The sequence below is a fragment of the Rana temporaria genome, chromosome 1 (genome assembly GCF_905171775.1).
Source record: "Rana temporaria chromosome 1, aRanTem1.1, whole genome shotgun sequence".
Lineage (NCBI taxonomy): Eukaryota > Metazoa > Chordata > Amphibia > Anura > Ranidae > Rana > Rana temporaria.
Window position 1 is genome coordinate 666648023 of NC_053489.1, and position 18851 is coordinate 666666873.

The 18851-nt window shown below is 46.0% G+C and overlaps 1 protein-coding gene across 1 annotated transcript in view; it reads left to right on the forward strand.

Moving 5' to 3' along the window:
* LOC120924585 overlaps positions 1-18851 on the forward strand; it is a 72088-nt gene that overhangs the window by 27993 nt on the left and 25244 nt on the right. The window contains exons 2-6 of the mRNA XM_040335571.1: positions 1966-2259; positions 5298-5405; positions 8162-8239; positions 9595-9690; positions 11906-12010. Of these exons, the coding sequence (XP_040191505.1) occupies positions 1966-2259; positions 5298-5405; positions 8162-8239; positions 9595-9690; positions 11906-12010 (681 nt within the window). The remainder of the gene's footprint in view (positions 1-1965; positions 2260-5297; positions 5406-8161; positions 8240-9594; positions 9691-11905; positions 12011-18851) is intronic.

Consider the following 18851-nt stretch of genomic DNA (forward strand, 5'->3'; position numbering starts at 1 on the left):
GCTCTGGATTGTTCCTATAGACCAGACAAAGAGGGGAACTCTCAATGCTCTGGATTGCTCCTCTAGACCAGATCAAGAGGGGAACTCTCAATGCTCTGGATTGTTCCTATATACTAGACCAGGAGGGGAACTCTCAATGCTCTGGATTGTTCCTATAGACTAGACCAGGAGTGGAACTCTCAATGCTCTGGATTGTTCCTAAAGACCAGACCAAGAGGGGAACTCTCAATGCTCTGGATTGTTCCTATAGACCAGATCAAGAGGGGAACTCTCAATGCTCTGGATTGTTCCTATAGACCAGGCCAAGAGGGGAACTCTCAATGCCCTGGATTGTTCCTATAGAGCAGGCCAAGAGGGGAACTCTCAATGCTCTGTATTGTTCCTATAGACCAGGCCAAGAGGGGAACTCTCTATGCTCTAGATTGTTCCTATAGACCAGGCCAAGAGGGGAACTCTCTATGCTCTAGATTGTTCCTATAGACCAGACCAAGAGGGGAACTCTCAATGCTCTAGATTGTTCCTATAGACCAGACCAAGAGGGGAACTCTCAATGCTCTGGATTGTTCCTATATACCAGACCAAGAGAGGAACTCTCAATGCTCTGGATTGTTCCTATAGACCAGATCAAGAGGGGAACTCTCAATGCTCTGGATTTTTCCTATAGACCAGGCCAAGAGGGGAACTCTCAATGCTCTGTATTGTTCCTATAGACCAGGCCAAGAGGGTAACTCTCTATGCTCTAGATTGTTCCTATAGACCAGACCAAGAGGGGAACTCTCAATGCTCTAGATTGTTCCTATAGACCAGACCAAGAGGGGAACTCTCAATGCTCTGGATTGTTCCTATAGACCAGACCAAGAGAGGAACTCTCAATGCTCTGGATTGTTCCTAGAGACCAGACCAAGAGGGGAACTCTCAATGCTCTGTATTGTTCCTGTAGACCAGGCCATGAGGGGAACTCTCAATGCTCTGGATTGTTCCTATAGACCAGACCAAGAGGGGAACTCTCAATGCTCTGGATTGTTCCTATAGACCAGACAAAGAGGGGAACTCTCAATGCTCTGGATTGCTCCTCTAGACCAGATCAAGAGGGGAACTCTCAATGCTCTGGATTGTTCCTATATACTAGACCAGGAGGGGAACTCTCAATGCTCTGGATTGTTCCTATAGACTAGGCCAGGAGGGGAACTCTCAATGCTCTGGATTGTTCCTAAAGACCAGACCAAGAGGGGAACTCTCAATGCTCTGGATTGTTCCTATAGACCAGACCAAGAGGGGAACTATCAATGCTCTGGATTGTTCCTATAGACCAGATCAAGAGGGGAACTCTCAATGCTCTGGATTGTTCCTATAGACCAGACCAAGAGGGGAACTCTCAATGCTCTGGATTGTTCCTATATACCAGACCAAGAGAGGAACTCTCAAGGCTCTGGATTGTTCCTAGAGACCAGACCAAGAGGGGAACTCTCAATGCTCTGTATTGTTCCTGTAGACCAGGCCATGAGGGGAACTCTCAATGCTCTGGATTGTTCCTGTAGACCAGACCAAGAGGGGAACTCTCAATGCTCTGGATTGTTCCTATAGACCAGACCAAGAGGGGAACTCTCAAGGCTCTGGATTGTTCCTAGAGACCAGACCAAGAGAGGAACTCTCAAGGCTCTGGATTGTTCCTAGAGACCAGACCAAGAGAGGAACTCTCAAGGCTCTGGATTGTTCCTATAGACTGGACCAAGAGGGGAACTCTCAATGCTCTAGATTGTTCCTATAGACCGGACCAAGAGAGGAACTCTCAATGCTCTGGATTGTTCCTGTAGACCAGACCAAGAGGGGAACTCTCAATGCTCTGGATTGTTCCTGTAGACCAGGCCATGAGGGGAACCCTCAATGCTAGATGATCTACATATAGTTGGCTTCTATCGCTTATAAAATGATCATCTTCTGTAAATGCTTTATTTTGTTCTCTAGGTGTTGCAGCTTCGATGACGCAGCAGGTCTCTGGCCAATACGGCTCCGATCTTCACTTTCCACTGTCACAGTTATGCCAGGAACCTTTTATTGATATTTACGCTGGAGAAACTCTAATTGGCAATTACGTTAACCACATACTAGAGGATTTTAAGAAATTTAAGGATCGCCTTCAGTTTGACCAGAAGAGCTGCACATTCAAAATAAAGGATTTTTCAGAGGTGGACGGTCATCATTTCACATTCACTAACTATGGACCTAAAATTCGGATGGATTTCAAAGTCTTTGTCTCTGGTAAGTTTCTGAGCTTACTCTACATGAACAATTTTCAGAATTTGGAGCTGAGCTGCAGGCATGGTAAAATAAATATTGTAAGATTACATAGTAGTAGGAGTGGCCTTGACTTCTTACCAAAAATTTGTTGGACCTCCCATCTGGGTTGCGAGTCATTGTAAAACGGTATGACTGTGTTGAAGGGGCGGCTGGTGCTCCATTTTGGGGGGGTGGGGGGCATAAACCACGAAACACCCCCCCCCCCCACCCCATCGCTTACTTGTCCATCCGCCCACCAACACTTACCCCTGAAGTGAAGTGAGGGACACGGCAGTATCTGGGGAGATGTGATGCCACGGAATGCAGGAAGACCAACTGGGAAGCGGGACTGAAGAGCAGGGTAGCCAAAGTGTCAGGGGCATCTGGATGATATGCAGCACCAAGCCAGATGGAGAATGGAAGCCCTTACTTCTCCTTTTGGCCAATCGGGTCTCTCGACCGGCTTTCGTATTGGCTAGGAGGAAAATCAGGAAGACAATAGCGAATATTAATTCGCTATTAACGCACAAGTGGATGGGCTCTGTGCCCTGTGCACACCCTATTTTTAAGCCAATTAGAGCCTCTGGCTCTAATCACGTGCTTCTAAAAAAAAAAAAAACATTGGAATCCATGCGTCCAGTGCCCTGCATGTAGATTAGGGGCTGGATGCATAGATTAGGGGGGTGGCGCCCCGTATGTGCCACTGCTGTTTGGGGTGGAGGAGCTTGACTGGCCTGCACAGAGTCCTGAGGAACTTTGCCACTGATCCATTAGAGATTGATATCACTCTGGTTGGAGTACAGTCCAGGGTCTGCATTTTTCCGTATATAGTGAAGAAAGTTTGTCCTCGTGGTGTTCTACCAAGTTGGGCATCCCATAATCCCATTTTTTCCATGGGAGGAATAGTGTCCCATCATTGGTGTCAGGGGGAGGAATAGTGCTCTATCATTGGTGTCAGGGGGAGGAATAGTGCCCTATCATTGGTGTTAGGGGGAGGAATAGTGCTCTATCATTGGTGTCAGTGGGAGGAATAGTGCTCTATCATTGGTGTTAGGGGGAGGAATAGTGTCCCATCATTGGTGTCAGGGGGAGGAATAGTGCTCTATCATTGGTGTTAGGGGGAGGAATAGTGCTCTATCATTGGTGTCAGTGGGAGGAATAGTGCCCTATCATTGGTGTCAGTGGGAGGAATAGTGCTCTATCATTGGTGTCAGGGGGAGGAATAGTGCTCTATCATTGGTGTTAGGGGGAGGAATAGTGCTCCAATATTGGTATCAGTGGGAGAAGTAGTGCCCTATCATTGGTATCAGTGGGAGGAATAGTGCCCCATCATTGGTGTCAGGGTCAGGAATAGTGCCTGATAATTGGTATCAGTGCAAAGTATAGTGCTACCTTGTTGGTGTCAGTAGGAAGAATTATGCCTATCTGTTGGTGTCAGTGGAAGGAATATTGCCTCATTGTTGGTATCAGTAGGAGGAATAGTGGTGCCCCAAGGGCTAGATAAAGGCAAGCAAATGCCCGCATCCGGCCCACATGCCCCAGTTTGGAGACCACTAATTTATGCCAATACTGTAATGAGGTTCCATGAATTTATTCGGTCTTAAAACTTTTTTAATTTTTTACATGCACTGTCTAATATGATGAGTAATTGTTACACCTTCCTATCTTGTGAATAAGGATAATATTTACTGTATCTTTCATTTTAAAGCAGAGTTCCGGCCACAATTTCACTTTTTAAATATAAATACCCCTGTAATACACAAGCTTAATGTATTCTAGTGAAGTTAGTCTGTAAACTAAGGTCCGTTTTGTTAGGTTGTTACAGCATTTAGACACTTTATAAAATATAAATTGACTGGGGCCATCTTAAGTGTGGGCATCATGAAGCCAGACTGTATGACTTCCTGGATTTCAGCCTTGCAAATCTCGCACATGCTCAGTGCTGCACAAGCAGTGTCAGATCAGGTTTCAGCACCTGTGCTGTCCAAGTCACATGATTCTTCGAGACTGGGGAGTGCACAGACTCCTGGAAAGTTACACCCACTACATTCCCAGGAGTCTGTGCGGTGTAGGTTAGGAAGCATTAAGCACCCAGGTGCAGGAAGTGGGAAGATTAACTATTCTGCCTAGCAACAACACTTTGAAGGCATCTAAAAAAAAAAAATTTTTCGTAAAGGACTAATGACATTTTTTTAAAACTACTGATGTAATGTTATATTTATGGGTGGAACTCCACTTTAACTTCTTTGTAGACCTGATGGAAGAAGACCCTTTAAAGCCCGGAAACGTGTTGGATTTATTTGCATGTGTCCTTTAATAAAAAAACGACTAAATGCTTTTGAAGTTTACCACTTTTTATAAAACGTAGGCAGGGTACAAAAGCTGTAGCATTTGGCCAAACTGGACATTTCATTGGTGTTCCAGAGCTTCACTACAATTGTATGACCATTTATCATGAGTCGTTTATAGACAGTAATGCCACGTACACGCGGTCGGAATTTTCGACAACAAATGATCGATGTGAGCTTGTTGTCGGAAAATCCGACCGTGTGTAGGCTCCATCGGACATTTGTCGCAAATGTTTGAGAGCTGGTTCTCAATTTTTTCTACAACAAAAGTTGTTGTCAGAAATTCCCACCGCGTGTACACATTTCAACGCACAAAAATCCTACGCATGCTCGGAATCAATTTAACGCATGCTCGGAATCATTGAACTTTTTTTTTGGCTCATTGTAGTGTTGTACGTCACCGCGTTCTTGGCGATCGGAATTTCCGACAACATTTTTGTGACCGTGTGTATGCAACACAAGTTTGAGCGAATAATCAGTCTGAAAAAAATTCACGGTTTTGTTGATGGAATGTCCGATTGTGTGTACGCTGCATCAGTCTCCATGCGCACACAAAATGGTGACCACAGTTTTATGTCGCTAAATCCAACTCTAATGGCAGGCCTTTATGAATGTTTATATTTGAACATTATGTAGACTGTAGATTGGGGTATGTGACTTTCTCTTTCCTAGCTGTTGGAGACACTACTGATGAATACACCTCTGAGGAATGTATCTCGGGGCTCGTCGCTCTTGGCTTCTCACTGGATCCGATTATCTGCCTTATCTTCATCATCTTGGGTAAGTTTGGTCAATCACTCTTTACTACTTCCTCTCTCATACCTGTTTACCCCTTACAGGCCAAAATATATTTTTCCAAGTTAAAATATCTGGTTTATTTTTATCCTTACAGTTGACTTGCTGACCATCTTGGGTGATTTACTTTGATTGATTTTTTATCATATTGGAGGTCACCGTTTTGTGACAATTACAAAATCTGTTTTTATACCATCCTATGGACTAGAGGGCCCTTTATTGGGCCCCCTCTCCTCTCCCCACTTTGAACCCCTCCAGGCTAGCAGGCCAAAAAAAACTTTCTACAGTGAGATCTGGGTCACGTGCATTTTTGCCACAAACGACTTAGTTGTGGGACGGGCCCCATTTTTTCCCCTGCATCTGGCTCCCCCTTTTGATCTTCATTGTCCTGTGGACGTTATTTGCTTCCGCCTCTTGGGTCAACACAGCCAATCTTATTTTTCCCTGCCCACTGTCTTTATTTTCACCCTACTGTACCCAAGATATTTGCTTTGACTTTATTGATATCATAAATCAATATACAGTGGAACCTCAGATTACGAGCATAATCTGTTCCAGGAGAATGCTCGTAATCCATAGTACTCGCATATCAAAGCGAGTTTCCCCATTGAAGTCAATTGAAACGAAAATAATTTGTTCCGCATTGACTTCAATGGCATGCAATACCGCATGCGGCCAGAGGTGGGGGGCGCCGGAGAGCATCGAAAATGGCCGGGAAGGCAAACCTCGGAAAGACTCCGTTCCAGAGGTTTGCAGAGGCCAGCCGAGCTGTCCTCGGGCCTTTCTGTCCATTTCCGAACGGTGCGGATCGGCTGTGATCGGCGCTGTTCGGCTCCACTCGGCTTTGCCCCCCCCCCCCCCCCCCCACCTCAGGCCAAAGCGTTACTGCACACCGCTTTTGCCTGAATCGTGCTCATTTTGTGAGACAACACTCGCAAACCGAGTTACGATTTTTTAATATACACTATATTAGCAAAAGTTAAAGTCCACCTAATGATTTGGACCAATGGACAAAGCAAGGTCCATAAAGACATGGATGAGTGAGTTTGGGGTGGAGGAACTTGACTGGTCTGCACAGAGTCCTGACCTCAACCCAATAGAATACCTTTGGGATGAATTACTGAGGAGACTGCGAGCCAGGTCTTCCTGTCCAACATCAGTGCCTGACCTTACCAATGTGCTTCTGGAAGAATGGTCAAACATTCCCATAGACCCTCCTAAACCTTGTGGACGGCCTTCCCAGAAGAGTTGGGCCAACTCAATATTGACTGGGAGGCTATTAAAGTTCATGTGTGTAAAGGAAGGCGTCCCAATACTTTTGGTAATATAGTGTATATGATGTCCCGTTGGATCAGTCCAGATACCCAATCTATTTAAGGTTAGTTATTTAGGCTGATTAGGGTTAACTAAGGCCTAATAAGTGATTAAATAGGAATAGCGTGAACCTAGCCTTCATAAGGTGGTTTACCCCAGTGAAAAGTCCAAGATTGGGACTGGTTTTGTACGTATTTTCTTTCTTTCTTTCTTTCTTTCTTTCTTTCTTTCTTTCTTTCTTTCTTTCTTTCTTTCTTTCTTTATTATGATTTGGAATTTTATTGCACAGGAGTGCAGTACGTTCTGCACTCCTGTGACCCATTTTCAGGCGACAGTGGGCTAAAGCATGCTCCAGTCTAGGCTAGGGAAAGATCCTGACTTTAAAGCAAGGCAGCTGCTCCCACCCCCCTTCTCAGCCAGTCGCTTCAGTGAGCGCTGGAGGGGCAGAGCTCAGTGAAGGCTGAGAACTGAGCGATCAATGGTGTCTGATCGTTCAGCTCTCATTCTTAAAAATGCCAGGGGACCGATGCTGCATCCACCTAGATGAGTATGATTTAAAAAAAAATCCCAAACGTCTTCCCCGTGCTTCACTGTGGCGGCTGCATCGATCGAGTGATCCCTTTTATAGGGAGACACGATCAATGACGTCAGACCTACAGCCACACCCCCCTACAGTTGTAAACACACACTAGGTGAAGCCTAACTCCTTCAGCGCCCCCTGTGGTTAACTCCCAAACTGCAACTGTCATTTTCACAATAAACAATGCAATTTAAATGAATTTTTCGCTGTGAAAATGACAATGGTGCCAAAAATGTGTCAAAATTGTCCGAAATGTCCGCCATAATGTCGCAGTCATGAAAAAAATCGCTGATCGCCGCCATTAGTAGTAAAAAAAAAAAAAATGTATAAATATGCAATAAAAATATCCCCTAGTTTGTAAACGCTATAAATTTTGCGCAAACCAATCGATAAACGCTTATTGCGATTTTTTTTTACCAAAAATAGGTAGAAGAATACGTATCGGCCTAAACTGAGGAAAAAAAATGTTATATATGTTTTTGGGGGATATTTATTATAGCAAAAAGTAAAAAATATTGCATTTTTTTCAAAATTGTCGCTCTATTTCTGTTTATAGCGCAAAAAATAAAAACCGCAGAGGTGATCAAATACCACCAAAAGAAAGCTCTATTTGTGGGGAAAAAAGGACGTCAATTTTGTTTGGGAGCCACGTCGCACGACCGCGCAATTGTCTGTTAAAGCGACGCAGTGCCGAATCGCGAAACCTGGCCTGGGCATTTAGCTGCCTACAGGTCCGGGGCTTAAGTGGTTAATATATCAATTAAAGAGATAATGGAAATCAACTCAACGTCATTATAGTTTATTTTAGCTATAGTACAGGCCTGTAACCTGTTTTCCTGTATTTCAGCTAAAAAGATGAAGGAAAAACGCTGGAATGATGCTGAGATTGGCTCTTGCATGAAACAGGCTGTCATCTCTTTTATAGGTAAGAGGAACATAGAACATTATACTTCTTTGTTTTAGGACTACTTTTACATTTGAACTTTCGTTCGTCCGTGCTTCAGTTGGGAAACCAAAACCTTCCTTAATCCTCAAATTGAATTTGTCTGCAATTTAATTTTAGAGCATTTCTTACCTGTCCCCCATATCTTTTTTTACACCATGCTTCACAGTTGTTACAAAAGTCTTACTATATCTGTGGGCTACACTGATTCACTTCAGGAAATACTTAAAGTGGTTGTTAAGGCAGAATTTTTTTTTATCTTAATGCATTCTATGCATTAAAAGGAAAAGCCTTCTGTGTGCAGCAGGCCCCCTTAGTCCCCCTAATACTTACCTGAGTACCCTCTAGCTCCAGTGATGTTGTAGGAATGTCTCGGCCATCCAGGACTGCCCTCCTCAGCGCCTGAGACAGCAGCATTGCGCCATTGGCTACTGCTGCAGTCAATAAAAGTCAGACAGCCAATGAGAATAGAAAGGGGGTGGGGCTGAACTGTGATTTGGCTCATGTGCCCACATAGAGAGCTGCTTGCTGTGGGGGCACCCAACGGGAGGGAGGGGCCAGGAGAGCCCAAGAACAGGAGGAACGGGGCTTCTCTGTGCAAATCCACTGCAACAGAGCAGGTAAGTATAACATGTTTGTTATTTTATTTTATTTTTTTTAAACAAGACTTTACAACCACTTTAAAGTGTTACTAAACCCAGGACCCTGAATTTACTATATCTGGTTTCCCACAGTACACAGAACATGGAAATGCAATTGTTTTATCATATATAAACTGCTAAATACCTTTTCTCATCAGCAGTATATAGCAGTCTTGTGACTTCTATCAGTGTCTGGTTAAAGCTTGTAGGAGGAGTTTTCATTCTACTCTGACTGTCCTATGAGGCTGCATGACCCCTGACCCTCTGTCTGGACAGTGCTGATCTCATGTATCCCTTCCAAGACAAAGATAATTCTCTAGCAATACACCAAGCTGGGTGACAGTGCGGAAGCGGTGTGTTTAATAAACAATTTAGACAAATCAAATATTTGTATTTCTTTTTTATAAAACCATTTTCACTTTTTGCCTGAAGAGAAGTGAGAAATTCTCCCCAATAAGAACACAAGACAGGAGGGGCAGCCAACCTACCACTGCGCCACAGGCGGCTTCCCCTCCTGCCTACCCCTTGTCCCAGCCCTGACTGTTTTATGGGTGACTCCTCAATGAAGTTTTTCTTTTGGGAATCAATGAGTGATACAATTGTAAGTGGACTATGATAGTTTTTATATTCACATTATTTTTTACAATATGTATATTGCTTAAATTAAGTCAAGATCACATGGTTTTTACCTTTTAGGTAAAGACAAAAACTGGATAAACTTTGCTTGTATCTCCATTAAAGTTGTTTCCCTGGCCTGCCAGATCGTCAGCCTCATCTCACTGGTCTGTTGTGGTAAGTAGACAGAAAACGACATCTATTGAGCTTCATAATGTCTTCTGGATTCAATAAAACCACACATCTTGTTATTAATATTCACAATTTACCATTTACAATTACATTACTGGCATGGGGGTATGTGGGAGGGAAGTCATTCCATCATCAGTGGCGGTGGGTCCATAGAGGGCGCAGGAGCGCCGCCCTCTATCACTCCTGCGCCGCCACTGAAATACAATACATAGATTCATGCATTGCATGAATCTATGTATTGTCGCTGCCGCCCACTATTCAGATGGCCAGCCCCCTGGTGAGCGCCGGCCATCTGAATAACGGCGGCTGGTTGGCTTTGGAAGTGTCTATCAGAGCCAGCAGCTCTGATAGGCTTTCCAATTACAGCCTGAGGGCTGTAATCGGCTTCCAAACAGTTAACCAGGGGACGCACGGGGTGTGCGTTCCCTGGTTAACACTGACAGTCGTCTGAGCCAATCAGGTTCACCAGTTCTGGTTACCGGTCACCTGATTGGCTGAAGCACCTTTGAGGGCGGGACTACTTCGAGGGATCGGTCCGAGGATGGCTGACCGAGAAAGGTAAGTGCCAGGCGGGGGACGGCAACCTGGCGGCTTTTTAGGGGCAAACTGGCGGCAATTGCTGGGCACAGTGGCGACAATTGATCAGTGGCTGCATTTGGCATGGAACAGTGACGACAATGGCATGGCACAGTGACGACAATGGCATGGCACAGTGACGACAATGGCATGGCACAGTGACGACAATGGCATGGCACAGTGGCGTCAATGGCATGGCACAGTAGCGTCAATGGTATGGCACAGTCGCGACAATTGATGGGCACAGTGGCAACAATTGATGGCACAGTGGCTTCATTTGGCATGGCACAGTGATGACAATTGATGGGCACAGTGGCGACAATGGCATGGCACAGTGGCTGCGTTTGGCATGGCACAGTGGCGACAATTGATGGGCACAGTGGCTGCGTTTGATGGCATGGCACAGTGGCTGTGTTTGATGGCATGGCACAGTGGCAACAATTTTATGGCACATTGGCTGCATTTGATGAGCACAGTGGCTGTGTTTGATGGGCACAGTGGCGGCAATTGATGGGCACAGTGAGGCTGCAATAAATAAAAAAAAAATTGTTTGTTTGCGCCCCCCAAAAAAATTTGAGCACCAGCCGCCACTGATCATTGTGTTTTCCAATAAATTTCACAAGCTTAGAAGACAGAGCAATAAATTTGGATAGGTTAAGCCAGGCATGTCCAAAGTTCGACCTGCGGCCCGTCTTTTACAGTTTAAACAGCCCGCCTGGTAATTTGGACATATATATCTTTTGTTGCCCCCCCCCCAACGAATCCCCGAGCGCCGGGGACCACAAAAGATATACATGCTGGCTGCCTTGGAGAGGACAGGGAGGAGGCAGGACAAGTGCCGTACATACAGGTGAATTTCCTGTTTGCACGTCAGCCTCTGTAATAGGAAGTCCCGTCTCCTGCGCTGCCATTGGACGACTGTTCGCCAACAGATTCTCTTGTATGTAATCTGTTGGCGCTCGTGATGTCATAAAAAACATCACTTCATGATCCCTGGTGACAATGCATTTAAGAGCTGTTGGTGATGCATGATCCTTGGTGATCCTTGGTGATCCTTGCATTAGCATATTTCTCCACTAGTCTGTGGTAAATGACCTGGGAAAAAAAAATTTTTACACACTGTTCAGGCACCGGTCTTTTGGTTCTTAATTCAAGTTGTACTCATAGCATATTAAGAAAGTAATTTCCTTTCTATAATGTGTATGCACCCCTGAAGAAGAAAATCTAATTTGAAACGCGTTAGTCATTCAGCAATTCCCATCCTTTGTTCCCTATTGATTCCATCTTAAGTACAGTATCAAAAACCTGTTTTCCATTATTTTTAAGATGTATTGTAATGTTTTACACAATCTGTACTAATAAAGATTTGTTAATTTTTATACTACCTAGAAATATTGTTCATTCACTTGACACTATAATGACCCAGTGCTGTTAAAGTCCCATTTTGAGCGTTTTTCTTTATGCATTAGAACGCAAGCTCTTCTGGTGCAAACTGATGTAAATGGTATACAATTCCCTGTGCAACTTTTTGGTGTATGTGAATAATATAAATACATGTAAATGGATAAGGTTCCATAAGGTGGCCTATAAGCCCAGAGTAATTGTAATGTCTTTCTCTCTCCAGGGAGAATAGATGCAATGGACTGCCTGTTCATACCCGCTACTGCATTTACAGTGATTGGTTGGTTCTTTGCTGCTGGATACTGCTGCATCCATTTTACCTCCAAATGTGAGTTTTCTCTCGCTCTCTCTCTTTCTCTCCCCTTCTCTCTCTCTCCCCCCTTCTCTCTCCTTCTCTCTCTCTCTCTCTCTCTCTCTCTCTCTCTCTCCCCTTCTCTCTCTCTTTCTCTCTCTCTCCCCTTCTTTATCTCTTTCTCTCTCTCTCTCCCCTTCTTTCTCTCTTTCTCTCTCTCTCTCCCATTCTCTCTCTCTCTCTCTCTCTCTCTCTCTCCCCTTCTTTCTTTCTTTCTTTCTTTCTTTCTTTCTTTCTTTCTTTCTTTCTCTCTCTCTCTCTCCCCTTCTTTCTCTCTCTCTCTCCCCTTCTTTCTCTCTCTCTCTCTCTCTCCTTCTTTCTCTCTCTCTCCCCTTCCCTCTCTCCCCCCTTCTCTCTCTCTCTCCCCTTCTTTCTCTCTCTCTCTCTCCCCTTCTTTCTCTCTCTCTCTCTCTCTCTCTCTCTCCTTCTTTCTCTCTCTTTCTCTCTCTTTCTCTCTTTCTCTCCCCTTCTCTCTCTCTCTCCCATTCTTTCTCTCTTTCTCTCTCTCTATCGCTCCCCTTCTTTCCCTCTCTCTCTCTCTCCCCTTCTCTCTCCCCCCTTCTCTCTCTCTCTTTCTCCTTCTCTCTCCCCCCTTCTCTCTCTCTCTTTCTCCTTCTCTCTCTCCCCTTCTCTCTCTCTCTCTCTCAAATTCAAATTCAAATAAGCTTTATTGGCAGGACCAAATACATGTTAGCATTGCCAAAGCAGTTGAGTTTGTATAAGAAAAGGGGAAGGGGGGTAATATAAAGGGGAATGGACATAAGTCTGTGAAAGTCCTCAGTTTCTCATGTCCCTCTCAGTCGGTGACACGCTGTCACATATTGGGCAGCTATCTTCGCCATTGGCTCCTCTTCTCCCAGAAGAATTTGGAGTTTCCTCTTCTCTTCTGCAGAGTTGAAGTCCGGGATGAGAGCAGAGAGTCTCTGGAAGTGAGTGTCCCTCACCGATGAGTACTTAGGGCAATGTAGCAGGAAGTGTTCCTCATCCTCCGGGACCCCCTGGTCACATTGTAGCAGGAAGTGTTCCTCATCCTCCAGGACCCCCTGGTCACATTGTAGCAGGAAGTGTTCCTCATCCTCCGGGACCCCCTGGTCACATTGTAGCAGGAAGTGTTCCTCATCCTCCGGGACCCCCTGGTCACATTGTAGCAGGAAGTGTTCCTCATCCTCCGGGACCCCCTGGTCACATTGTAGCAGGAAGTGTTCCTCATCCTCCGGGACCCCCTGGTCACATTGCTGGCACAGTCTCCTCTCCCTGGGCTTGTAGGTCTGTCTGTGCCATCCTAATTCCATTTCCAGGCTGTGGGCGCTCAGTCTGTACAGGCTCATTGTCTGTCTCTCTTTGGGGTCTTGTAGCACCTCCAGGTACGGGGCCAGTTTGTATTCTCTCTGCAGTGACTGGTAAATCATTCGTTTTTGGAGTTTGTTATTGCGTGTCTCCATTCTCCAACATGTTTTTCTTTGGAGTTATAAGTTATGATTTTTATTTGAGATTTTGTCAGGCCGCATTGCTGAGAGTTTTGGGGAGACAAGGTGTTGATGAGTTGTTGCAGGCCACACGGCTTGGACTGCTTCTTACTGTCCAGTAAGGCTTGATGGTGGTAGGAGTTGGGACTGCTGTTTTGTAGGTGGTCCCAGTATGATAGCGCCCTCTTCTGTACTGCGAGGAGTAAGGGAAATCTGCCCAACTCGGACCGGCAAGCACTGTTGGAGGTGCTCCGATGAACTTGGAGGAGGTGCTTGCAAAATTCCAGATGGAATATTTCTGTTGGGCTGGGGTCCCATTTGGATTGGTCTGGGTAGGTGACAGGACCCCAAACTTCACTGCCATAAAGAAGAATTGGGGCGATGACGCTATCAAATATTCTGAGCCAGACTCTCACGGGTGGTTTTAGGTGGTACAGCCGTCTCCTGATGGCATAGTAGGCTCTGCATGCCTTGTCTTTTAGTGCCTCTATGGCTGGCTTCAAACTTCCTGATTGGGTAATGTCTAGGCCGAGGTATGTGTAGCTGTTAGTTTCATCCACAGTGCAGTTGTTTATTATGAAGGAAGGGCTCTTTGTTTGTTTTGTATTTTTCTTTTGGAACACCATGGTTTTTGTTTTGCTCGAGTTGATTGGTAGTGCCCATGTGGCGCTGTATTTCTCCAGAACTTCCAGGCTGTCTTGTAGGCCTTTCTCTGTTTCTCTCTCTCCTTCTCTCTCCTCTCTCCTTCTCTCTCTCTCTCTCTCTCTCTCCTTCTCTCTCTCTCTCTCTCCTTCTCTCTCTCTCCTTCTCTCCTTCTCTCTCTCTCTCTCTCTCCTTCTCTCTCCCCCCCTTCTCACTCTCTCTCCTCTCTCTCTCTCTCTCTCTCTCCTTCTCTCTCTCTCTCTCTCCTTCTCTCTCTCTCCTTCTCTCCTTCTCTCTCTCTCTCTCTCTCTCCTTCTCTCTCTCTCCTTCTCTCTCCCCCCCTTCTCACTCTCTCTCCTCTCTCTCTCTCTCTCTCCCCCCCTTCTCACTCTCTCTCCTCTCTCCCCCCTTCTCTCTCTCTCTCTCTCTCTCTCCTCTCTCTCCTCTCTCTCTCTCTCCTCTCTCTCTCCCCTTCTTTCTCTCTCTCATTCTCTCTCCTTCTCTCTCCTTCTCTCTCTCTCTCCTTCTCTCTCTCTCTCCTTCTCTCTCTCTCTCCTTCTCTCTCTCTCTCTCCCCCTTCTCTCTCTCCTTCTTTTCTCTCTCTCTCCCCTTCTTTCTCTCTCTCATTCTCTCTCCTTCTCTCTCCTCTCTCTCTCTCTCTCTCTCTCTCTCTCTCTCTCTCCCCTTCTCTCTCTCTCTCTCCTTCTTTTCTCTCTCTCTCCCCTTCTTTCTCTCTCTCATTCTCTCTCCTTCTCTCTCTCTCTCCTTCTCTCTCTCTCTCTCTTTCTCTCTCTCTCTCTCCCCCCTTCTCTCTCTCTCTCCTTCTTTTCTCTCTCTCTCCCCTTCTTTCTCTCTCTCATTCTCTTTCATTCTCTCTCCTTCTCTCTCTCTCTCCTTCTCTCCTTCTCTCTCGTTCAAACTTGAATAACCAAATAAATGTTATTGCCAAGGCAATTGAGAATTTTGAATGGGTTAGATGGGAAAGGGAGTAGGGAAGTAATGGCGGCTAGGGCAATTTTGGGGCGTAATAAAAGGATGATATAAAGGGAATAGGGGGTAAGTCCATGTAGAACAGTCTGTGACATATTGTGCAGCTATTTTCACCATTGGCTCCTCTTCTCCCAGTGAAATATGGAGTTTCTGTAGAAGTGAAGTCCAGGATGAGAGCAGAGTTTCTGGTAGTGAGAGTCCCTCACTGAAGAGTACTTGGGGCAATCTATTCCAGGCTGTGGGCACTTGTAGCATCTTCAGGTAGGGGGCCAGCTTGTAGTCTCTCTGCAGTGTCAGATAAGCCAAATTGTTTATTATATCTTTCATATGAGATTTTGTCAGGCCACATTGTTGGGAATTTGGGATAAGCAAGGTGCTGATGAATTGCTGACAGGGGCGGACTGACAACTCATGGGGCCCCCGGGAAATAGGAGATAATGGGGCCCCCGCGTAATCGGAGATTATGGGGCCCCGGGCAATAGGAGATTTTGGGGCCCCCAGGCAAAAGATAATGGAGCCACACAGTATACATACACACACTGCAAAGGTACTGGAGAGGCGGGGCAGCAATAATCTAGGGATTTTTTTTAAAAAACACTGATTTTTACATACTGTCCCTGGTTTTACTGAGGCTGGCAACCCTGATGGGGCCCCCTAGTGGCATGGGACCCTCGGACAGTGCCCGAGAGCCTGAATGGTCAGTTCACCCCTGATTGCTGGACACATTCTTTGGACGGGTCCTTGTTGGTTAGTAAGGCTTTATGATCATATGAGTTGGGACTGCTGTTTTTTAGGTGGTGCCAGTGTGATAGCGCCCTCTTCAGTACTGCGAGAATGAAGGGAAATCAGCCCAATTTAGACCGGCAAGCATTGTTGAAGGTGCTCTGATGGACTTTGAGTAGATGCTTGCAGAATTCCAGGTGAAATATTTCTTTTGAACTGGAGCCAACACTGTATTCTGGCCTAGGCCAACTAGGCCCAGGCCCAGGGCAGCACTTTGCAGGGGGGCAGCACGGAAAGAGTCCCTGCCGGCTTGTGCTACACTGTTAGTGTAACGCAAGTTGCTTAAAATTTTGACTGTCCTATTATCCTGGACCACAAACCTTCCTCACTGTGCTATATGTTTTCTGCTGCAGAATTGGCATGGTTATATCTTCTTAGTCCTCTCTATAAAATTATCCGAAATTTGTGCTTAAAGTAGAACTATAGGCAACACTTTTTTTTTTCATTTTGGACAGAGTAATGGAGGTTTATAGCCCATGTCAGTTTATTTTTTACCATCCCTGTCCCTTTGCAGAGATTTCCCTTCACTTCCTGCCCCAAACCCAAACAGGAAGTGAGAGGAAATCTATGCAACTTAAGGGAATCCATTGCCCCGGCCCTAAGAACCAGTGTCTCCACTCGAAAATTTCAGGGTGGGTCTTAAACAGGGGTGTGGGTGTGGTGTGGCCTTGACAGGAAGGGGTGGGTCATATTTAAATTAGGGGGTGCACGAGTTTAGTCAAGCCTAGGGCAGCACAAAACCTAAATACACTACTGACTGGAGCCCAATTTGGGTTGGTCTGAGTAGATAACAGGACCCTATATTTCTTTAAATAAAGGATGATCGGGGTGATTACACTGTCAGAGATTTTAAGCCAGGCTCTTACCTGATGGCATTGAAGGCTCTGTGTGCCTTGTCTTAAATTAATGCCTCTATGGCTACCCTGATTAATTTCTGGGCTAAGGGTTGTGTCGATATTATATTTAATTCATCAAGACTGCAGTTGTTTAATGTAAACTATAAACCCATTATTTGTTGTGTTCTTCCTTTGGAACACCACCATGACTTTGGGTTTTCTTGGGGTGGATGGGTAGTGCCCATGTGGCACTGTATTTCTCCAGCACTTTCAGGCTGTCTTGTAGGCCCCTCTGTTGGTGACCATAGTAGGAGGTCATCCGCATACAGCAGGAACTTCACTTTGGTGTCGTGTAGCGTCAGTCCAGGTGCTGAGAAGGGGGAAACGTTTGTAAGCCTATAAACAATCAGCAGGACCTGTTGCCAGAATGGGACAATCCCAGAAGATGTGGAGTAGTGTGCCTGTCTGGGAACCACATGTCCAGCACAGCGGGCTATGGCCAGGGAAAAAAAGACACAGGTCCAGGTGTCCAGAGAGTCCCGGAGCAAAAGAAGGGAAAAACAATGAGCGGAGGGACGGCATGACAGGAGGGGACAGTCAGCAAACCAGGTGTGCAGTCCCCTTTAATGAAAGGGGGGTGGCTGAGGAGGGTTGTAGGTTAGTCCCAGCATACTGTGGGCGGAAGAAAGTGACGCACGGCATTCCGCCATTAGACATGAGAGGTGAAGCCTCCTACCCACCCTTGCCAGTTTGGTTGGCAGTAAGGGATGGTTTGGGAGTTTGGGAATGACGGTGGCAGTGTTAGGTCTCTGGAAGAGGAGGAAAAGGCTGAAGTTTTGAGGAAAAAGGGTGGTACCCATCTGTGGGATGGGGTTATTCGGGTACCTTCCGATCTACGAGGGTTAACCAGCAAGGGGTAAACAGAAGGTAGGTCACTGGAGATATGTGTACTGCCTCCGAGTCGGTGTCTTGCGACTGAGGCCTAGGGTAAATAGTTTGTCCCAGTGACCAAGTTGGGTGTCGTGGCCTCCAAGACCACCAGGATAGAAAAGTTTGTCTGATGTGTTATTTAAAATGGTTATTTATTTTAAGTTTATAAAATGGTTAAATAAATAGGCCGTAAGGCCAATTTTACTCCACAGCGGTGTCAGTTTGTTTATATGGGACATAGGGGGGTTGGGTAGTCTGGGGAACGGGTCATTAGCTGGGATCTGTCCTTAACATGTCATGTACCAGCGTGTCAAGCTTTTAAATGTGATCTCCTGGTATTTACTACATAGGGAAGACTTGTGAGCAGGGCCGTCATAATAGCATCATGGGCCCTTGGGCAAAGTAATGCTCTGGGGCCCCTACAATGGAGACAGTGCAGGTAAATAGACATCAAGTAGGTAAGAGGCAGACAAGCGGAGCTTCCCCTTTTGGGTGGAGCTCCACATTAACCACATGAACAATCATTCTGTACAGCAAAGAAACAGTGAGGAAAATACTACATACATAAAGTAACAAAACTGTCCTGTGCATATAATCTGCTAGATTGATGCCTCCCCAGCACTATGACCCCTCTACGCCCCAGATATCCCCCCCGCACTCTGACCCCTCTACGCCCCAGATCTCCCCCCAGCACTCTGACCCCTCTACACCCCAGATATCCCCCCAGCCCACTGACCCCTCTATATCCCAGATATCCCCCCAGCACTCTGACCCCTCTACACCCCAGATATCCCCCCAGCCCACTGACCCCTCTATATCCCAGATATCCCCCCCAGCACTCTGACCCCTCTATATCCCAGATATCCCCCCAGAACTCTGACCCCTCTACACCCCAGATATCCCCCCAGCACTCTGATCCTTCTACACCCCAGATATCCCCCCAGCACTCTGATCCCTCTAAAACCCAGCACTGTAACTATATACCATAATATACTCCTTATATTGTGAGCCCACTACATCCCTGATACCCCCCTACACTGTGACCTCTCTACATCCCTGATACCTCTAGCACTATAGCCACCCAAGCTACCTCAAGCATTGCTACCCCCTATACACCCCAGATCCCCCCTCAGCATTGTTTTCCCCCATACACCCTTGATATCCCCCAGC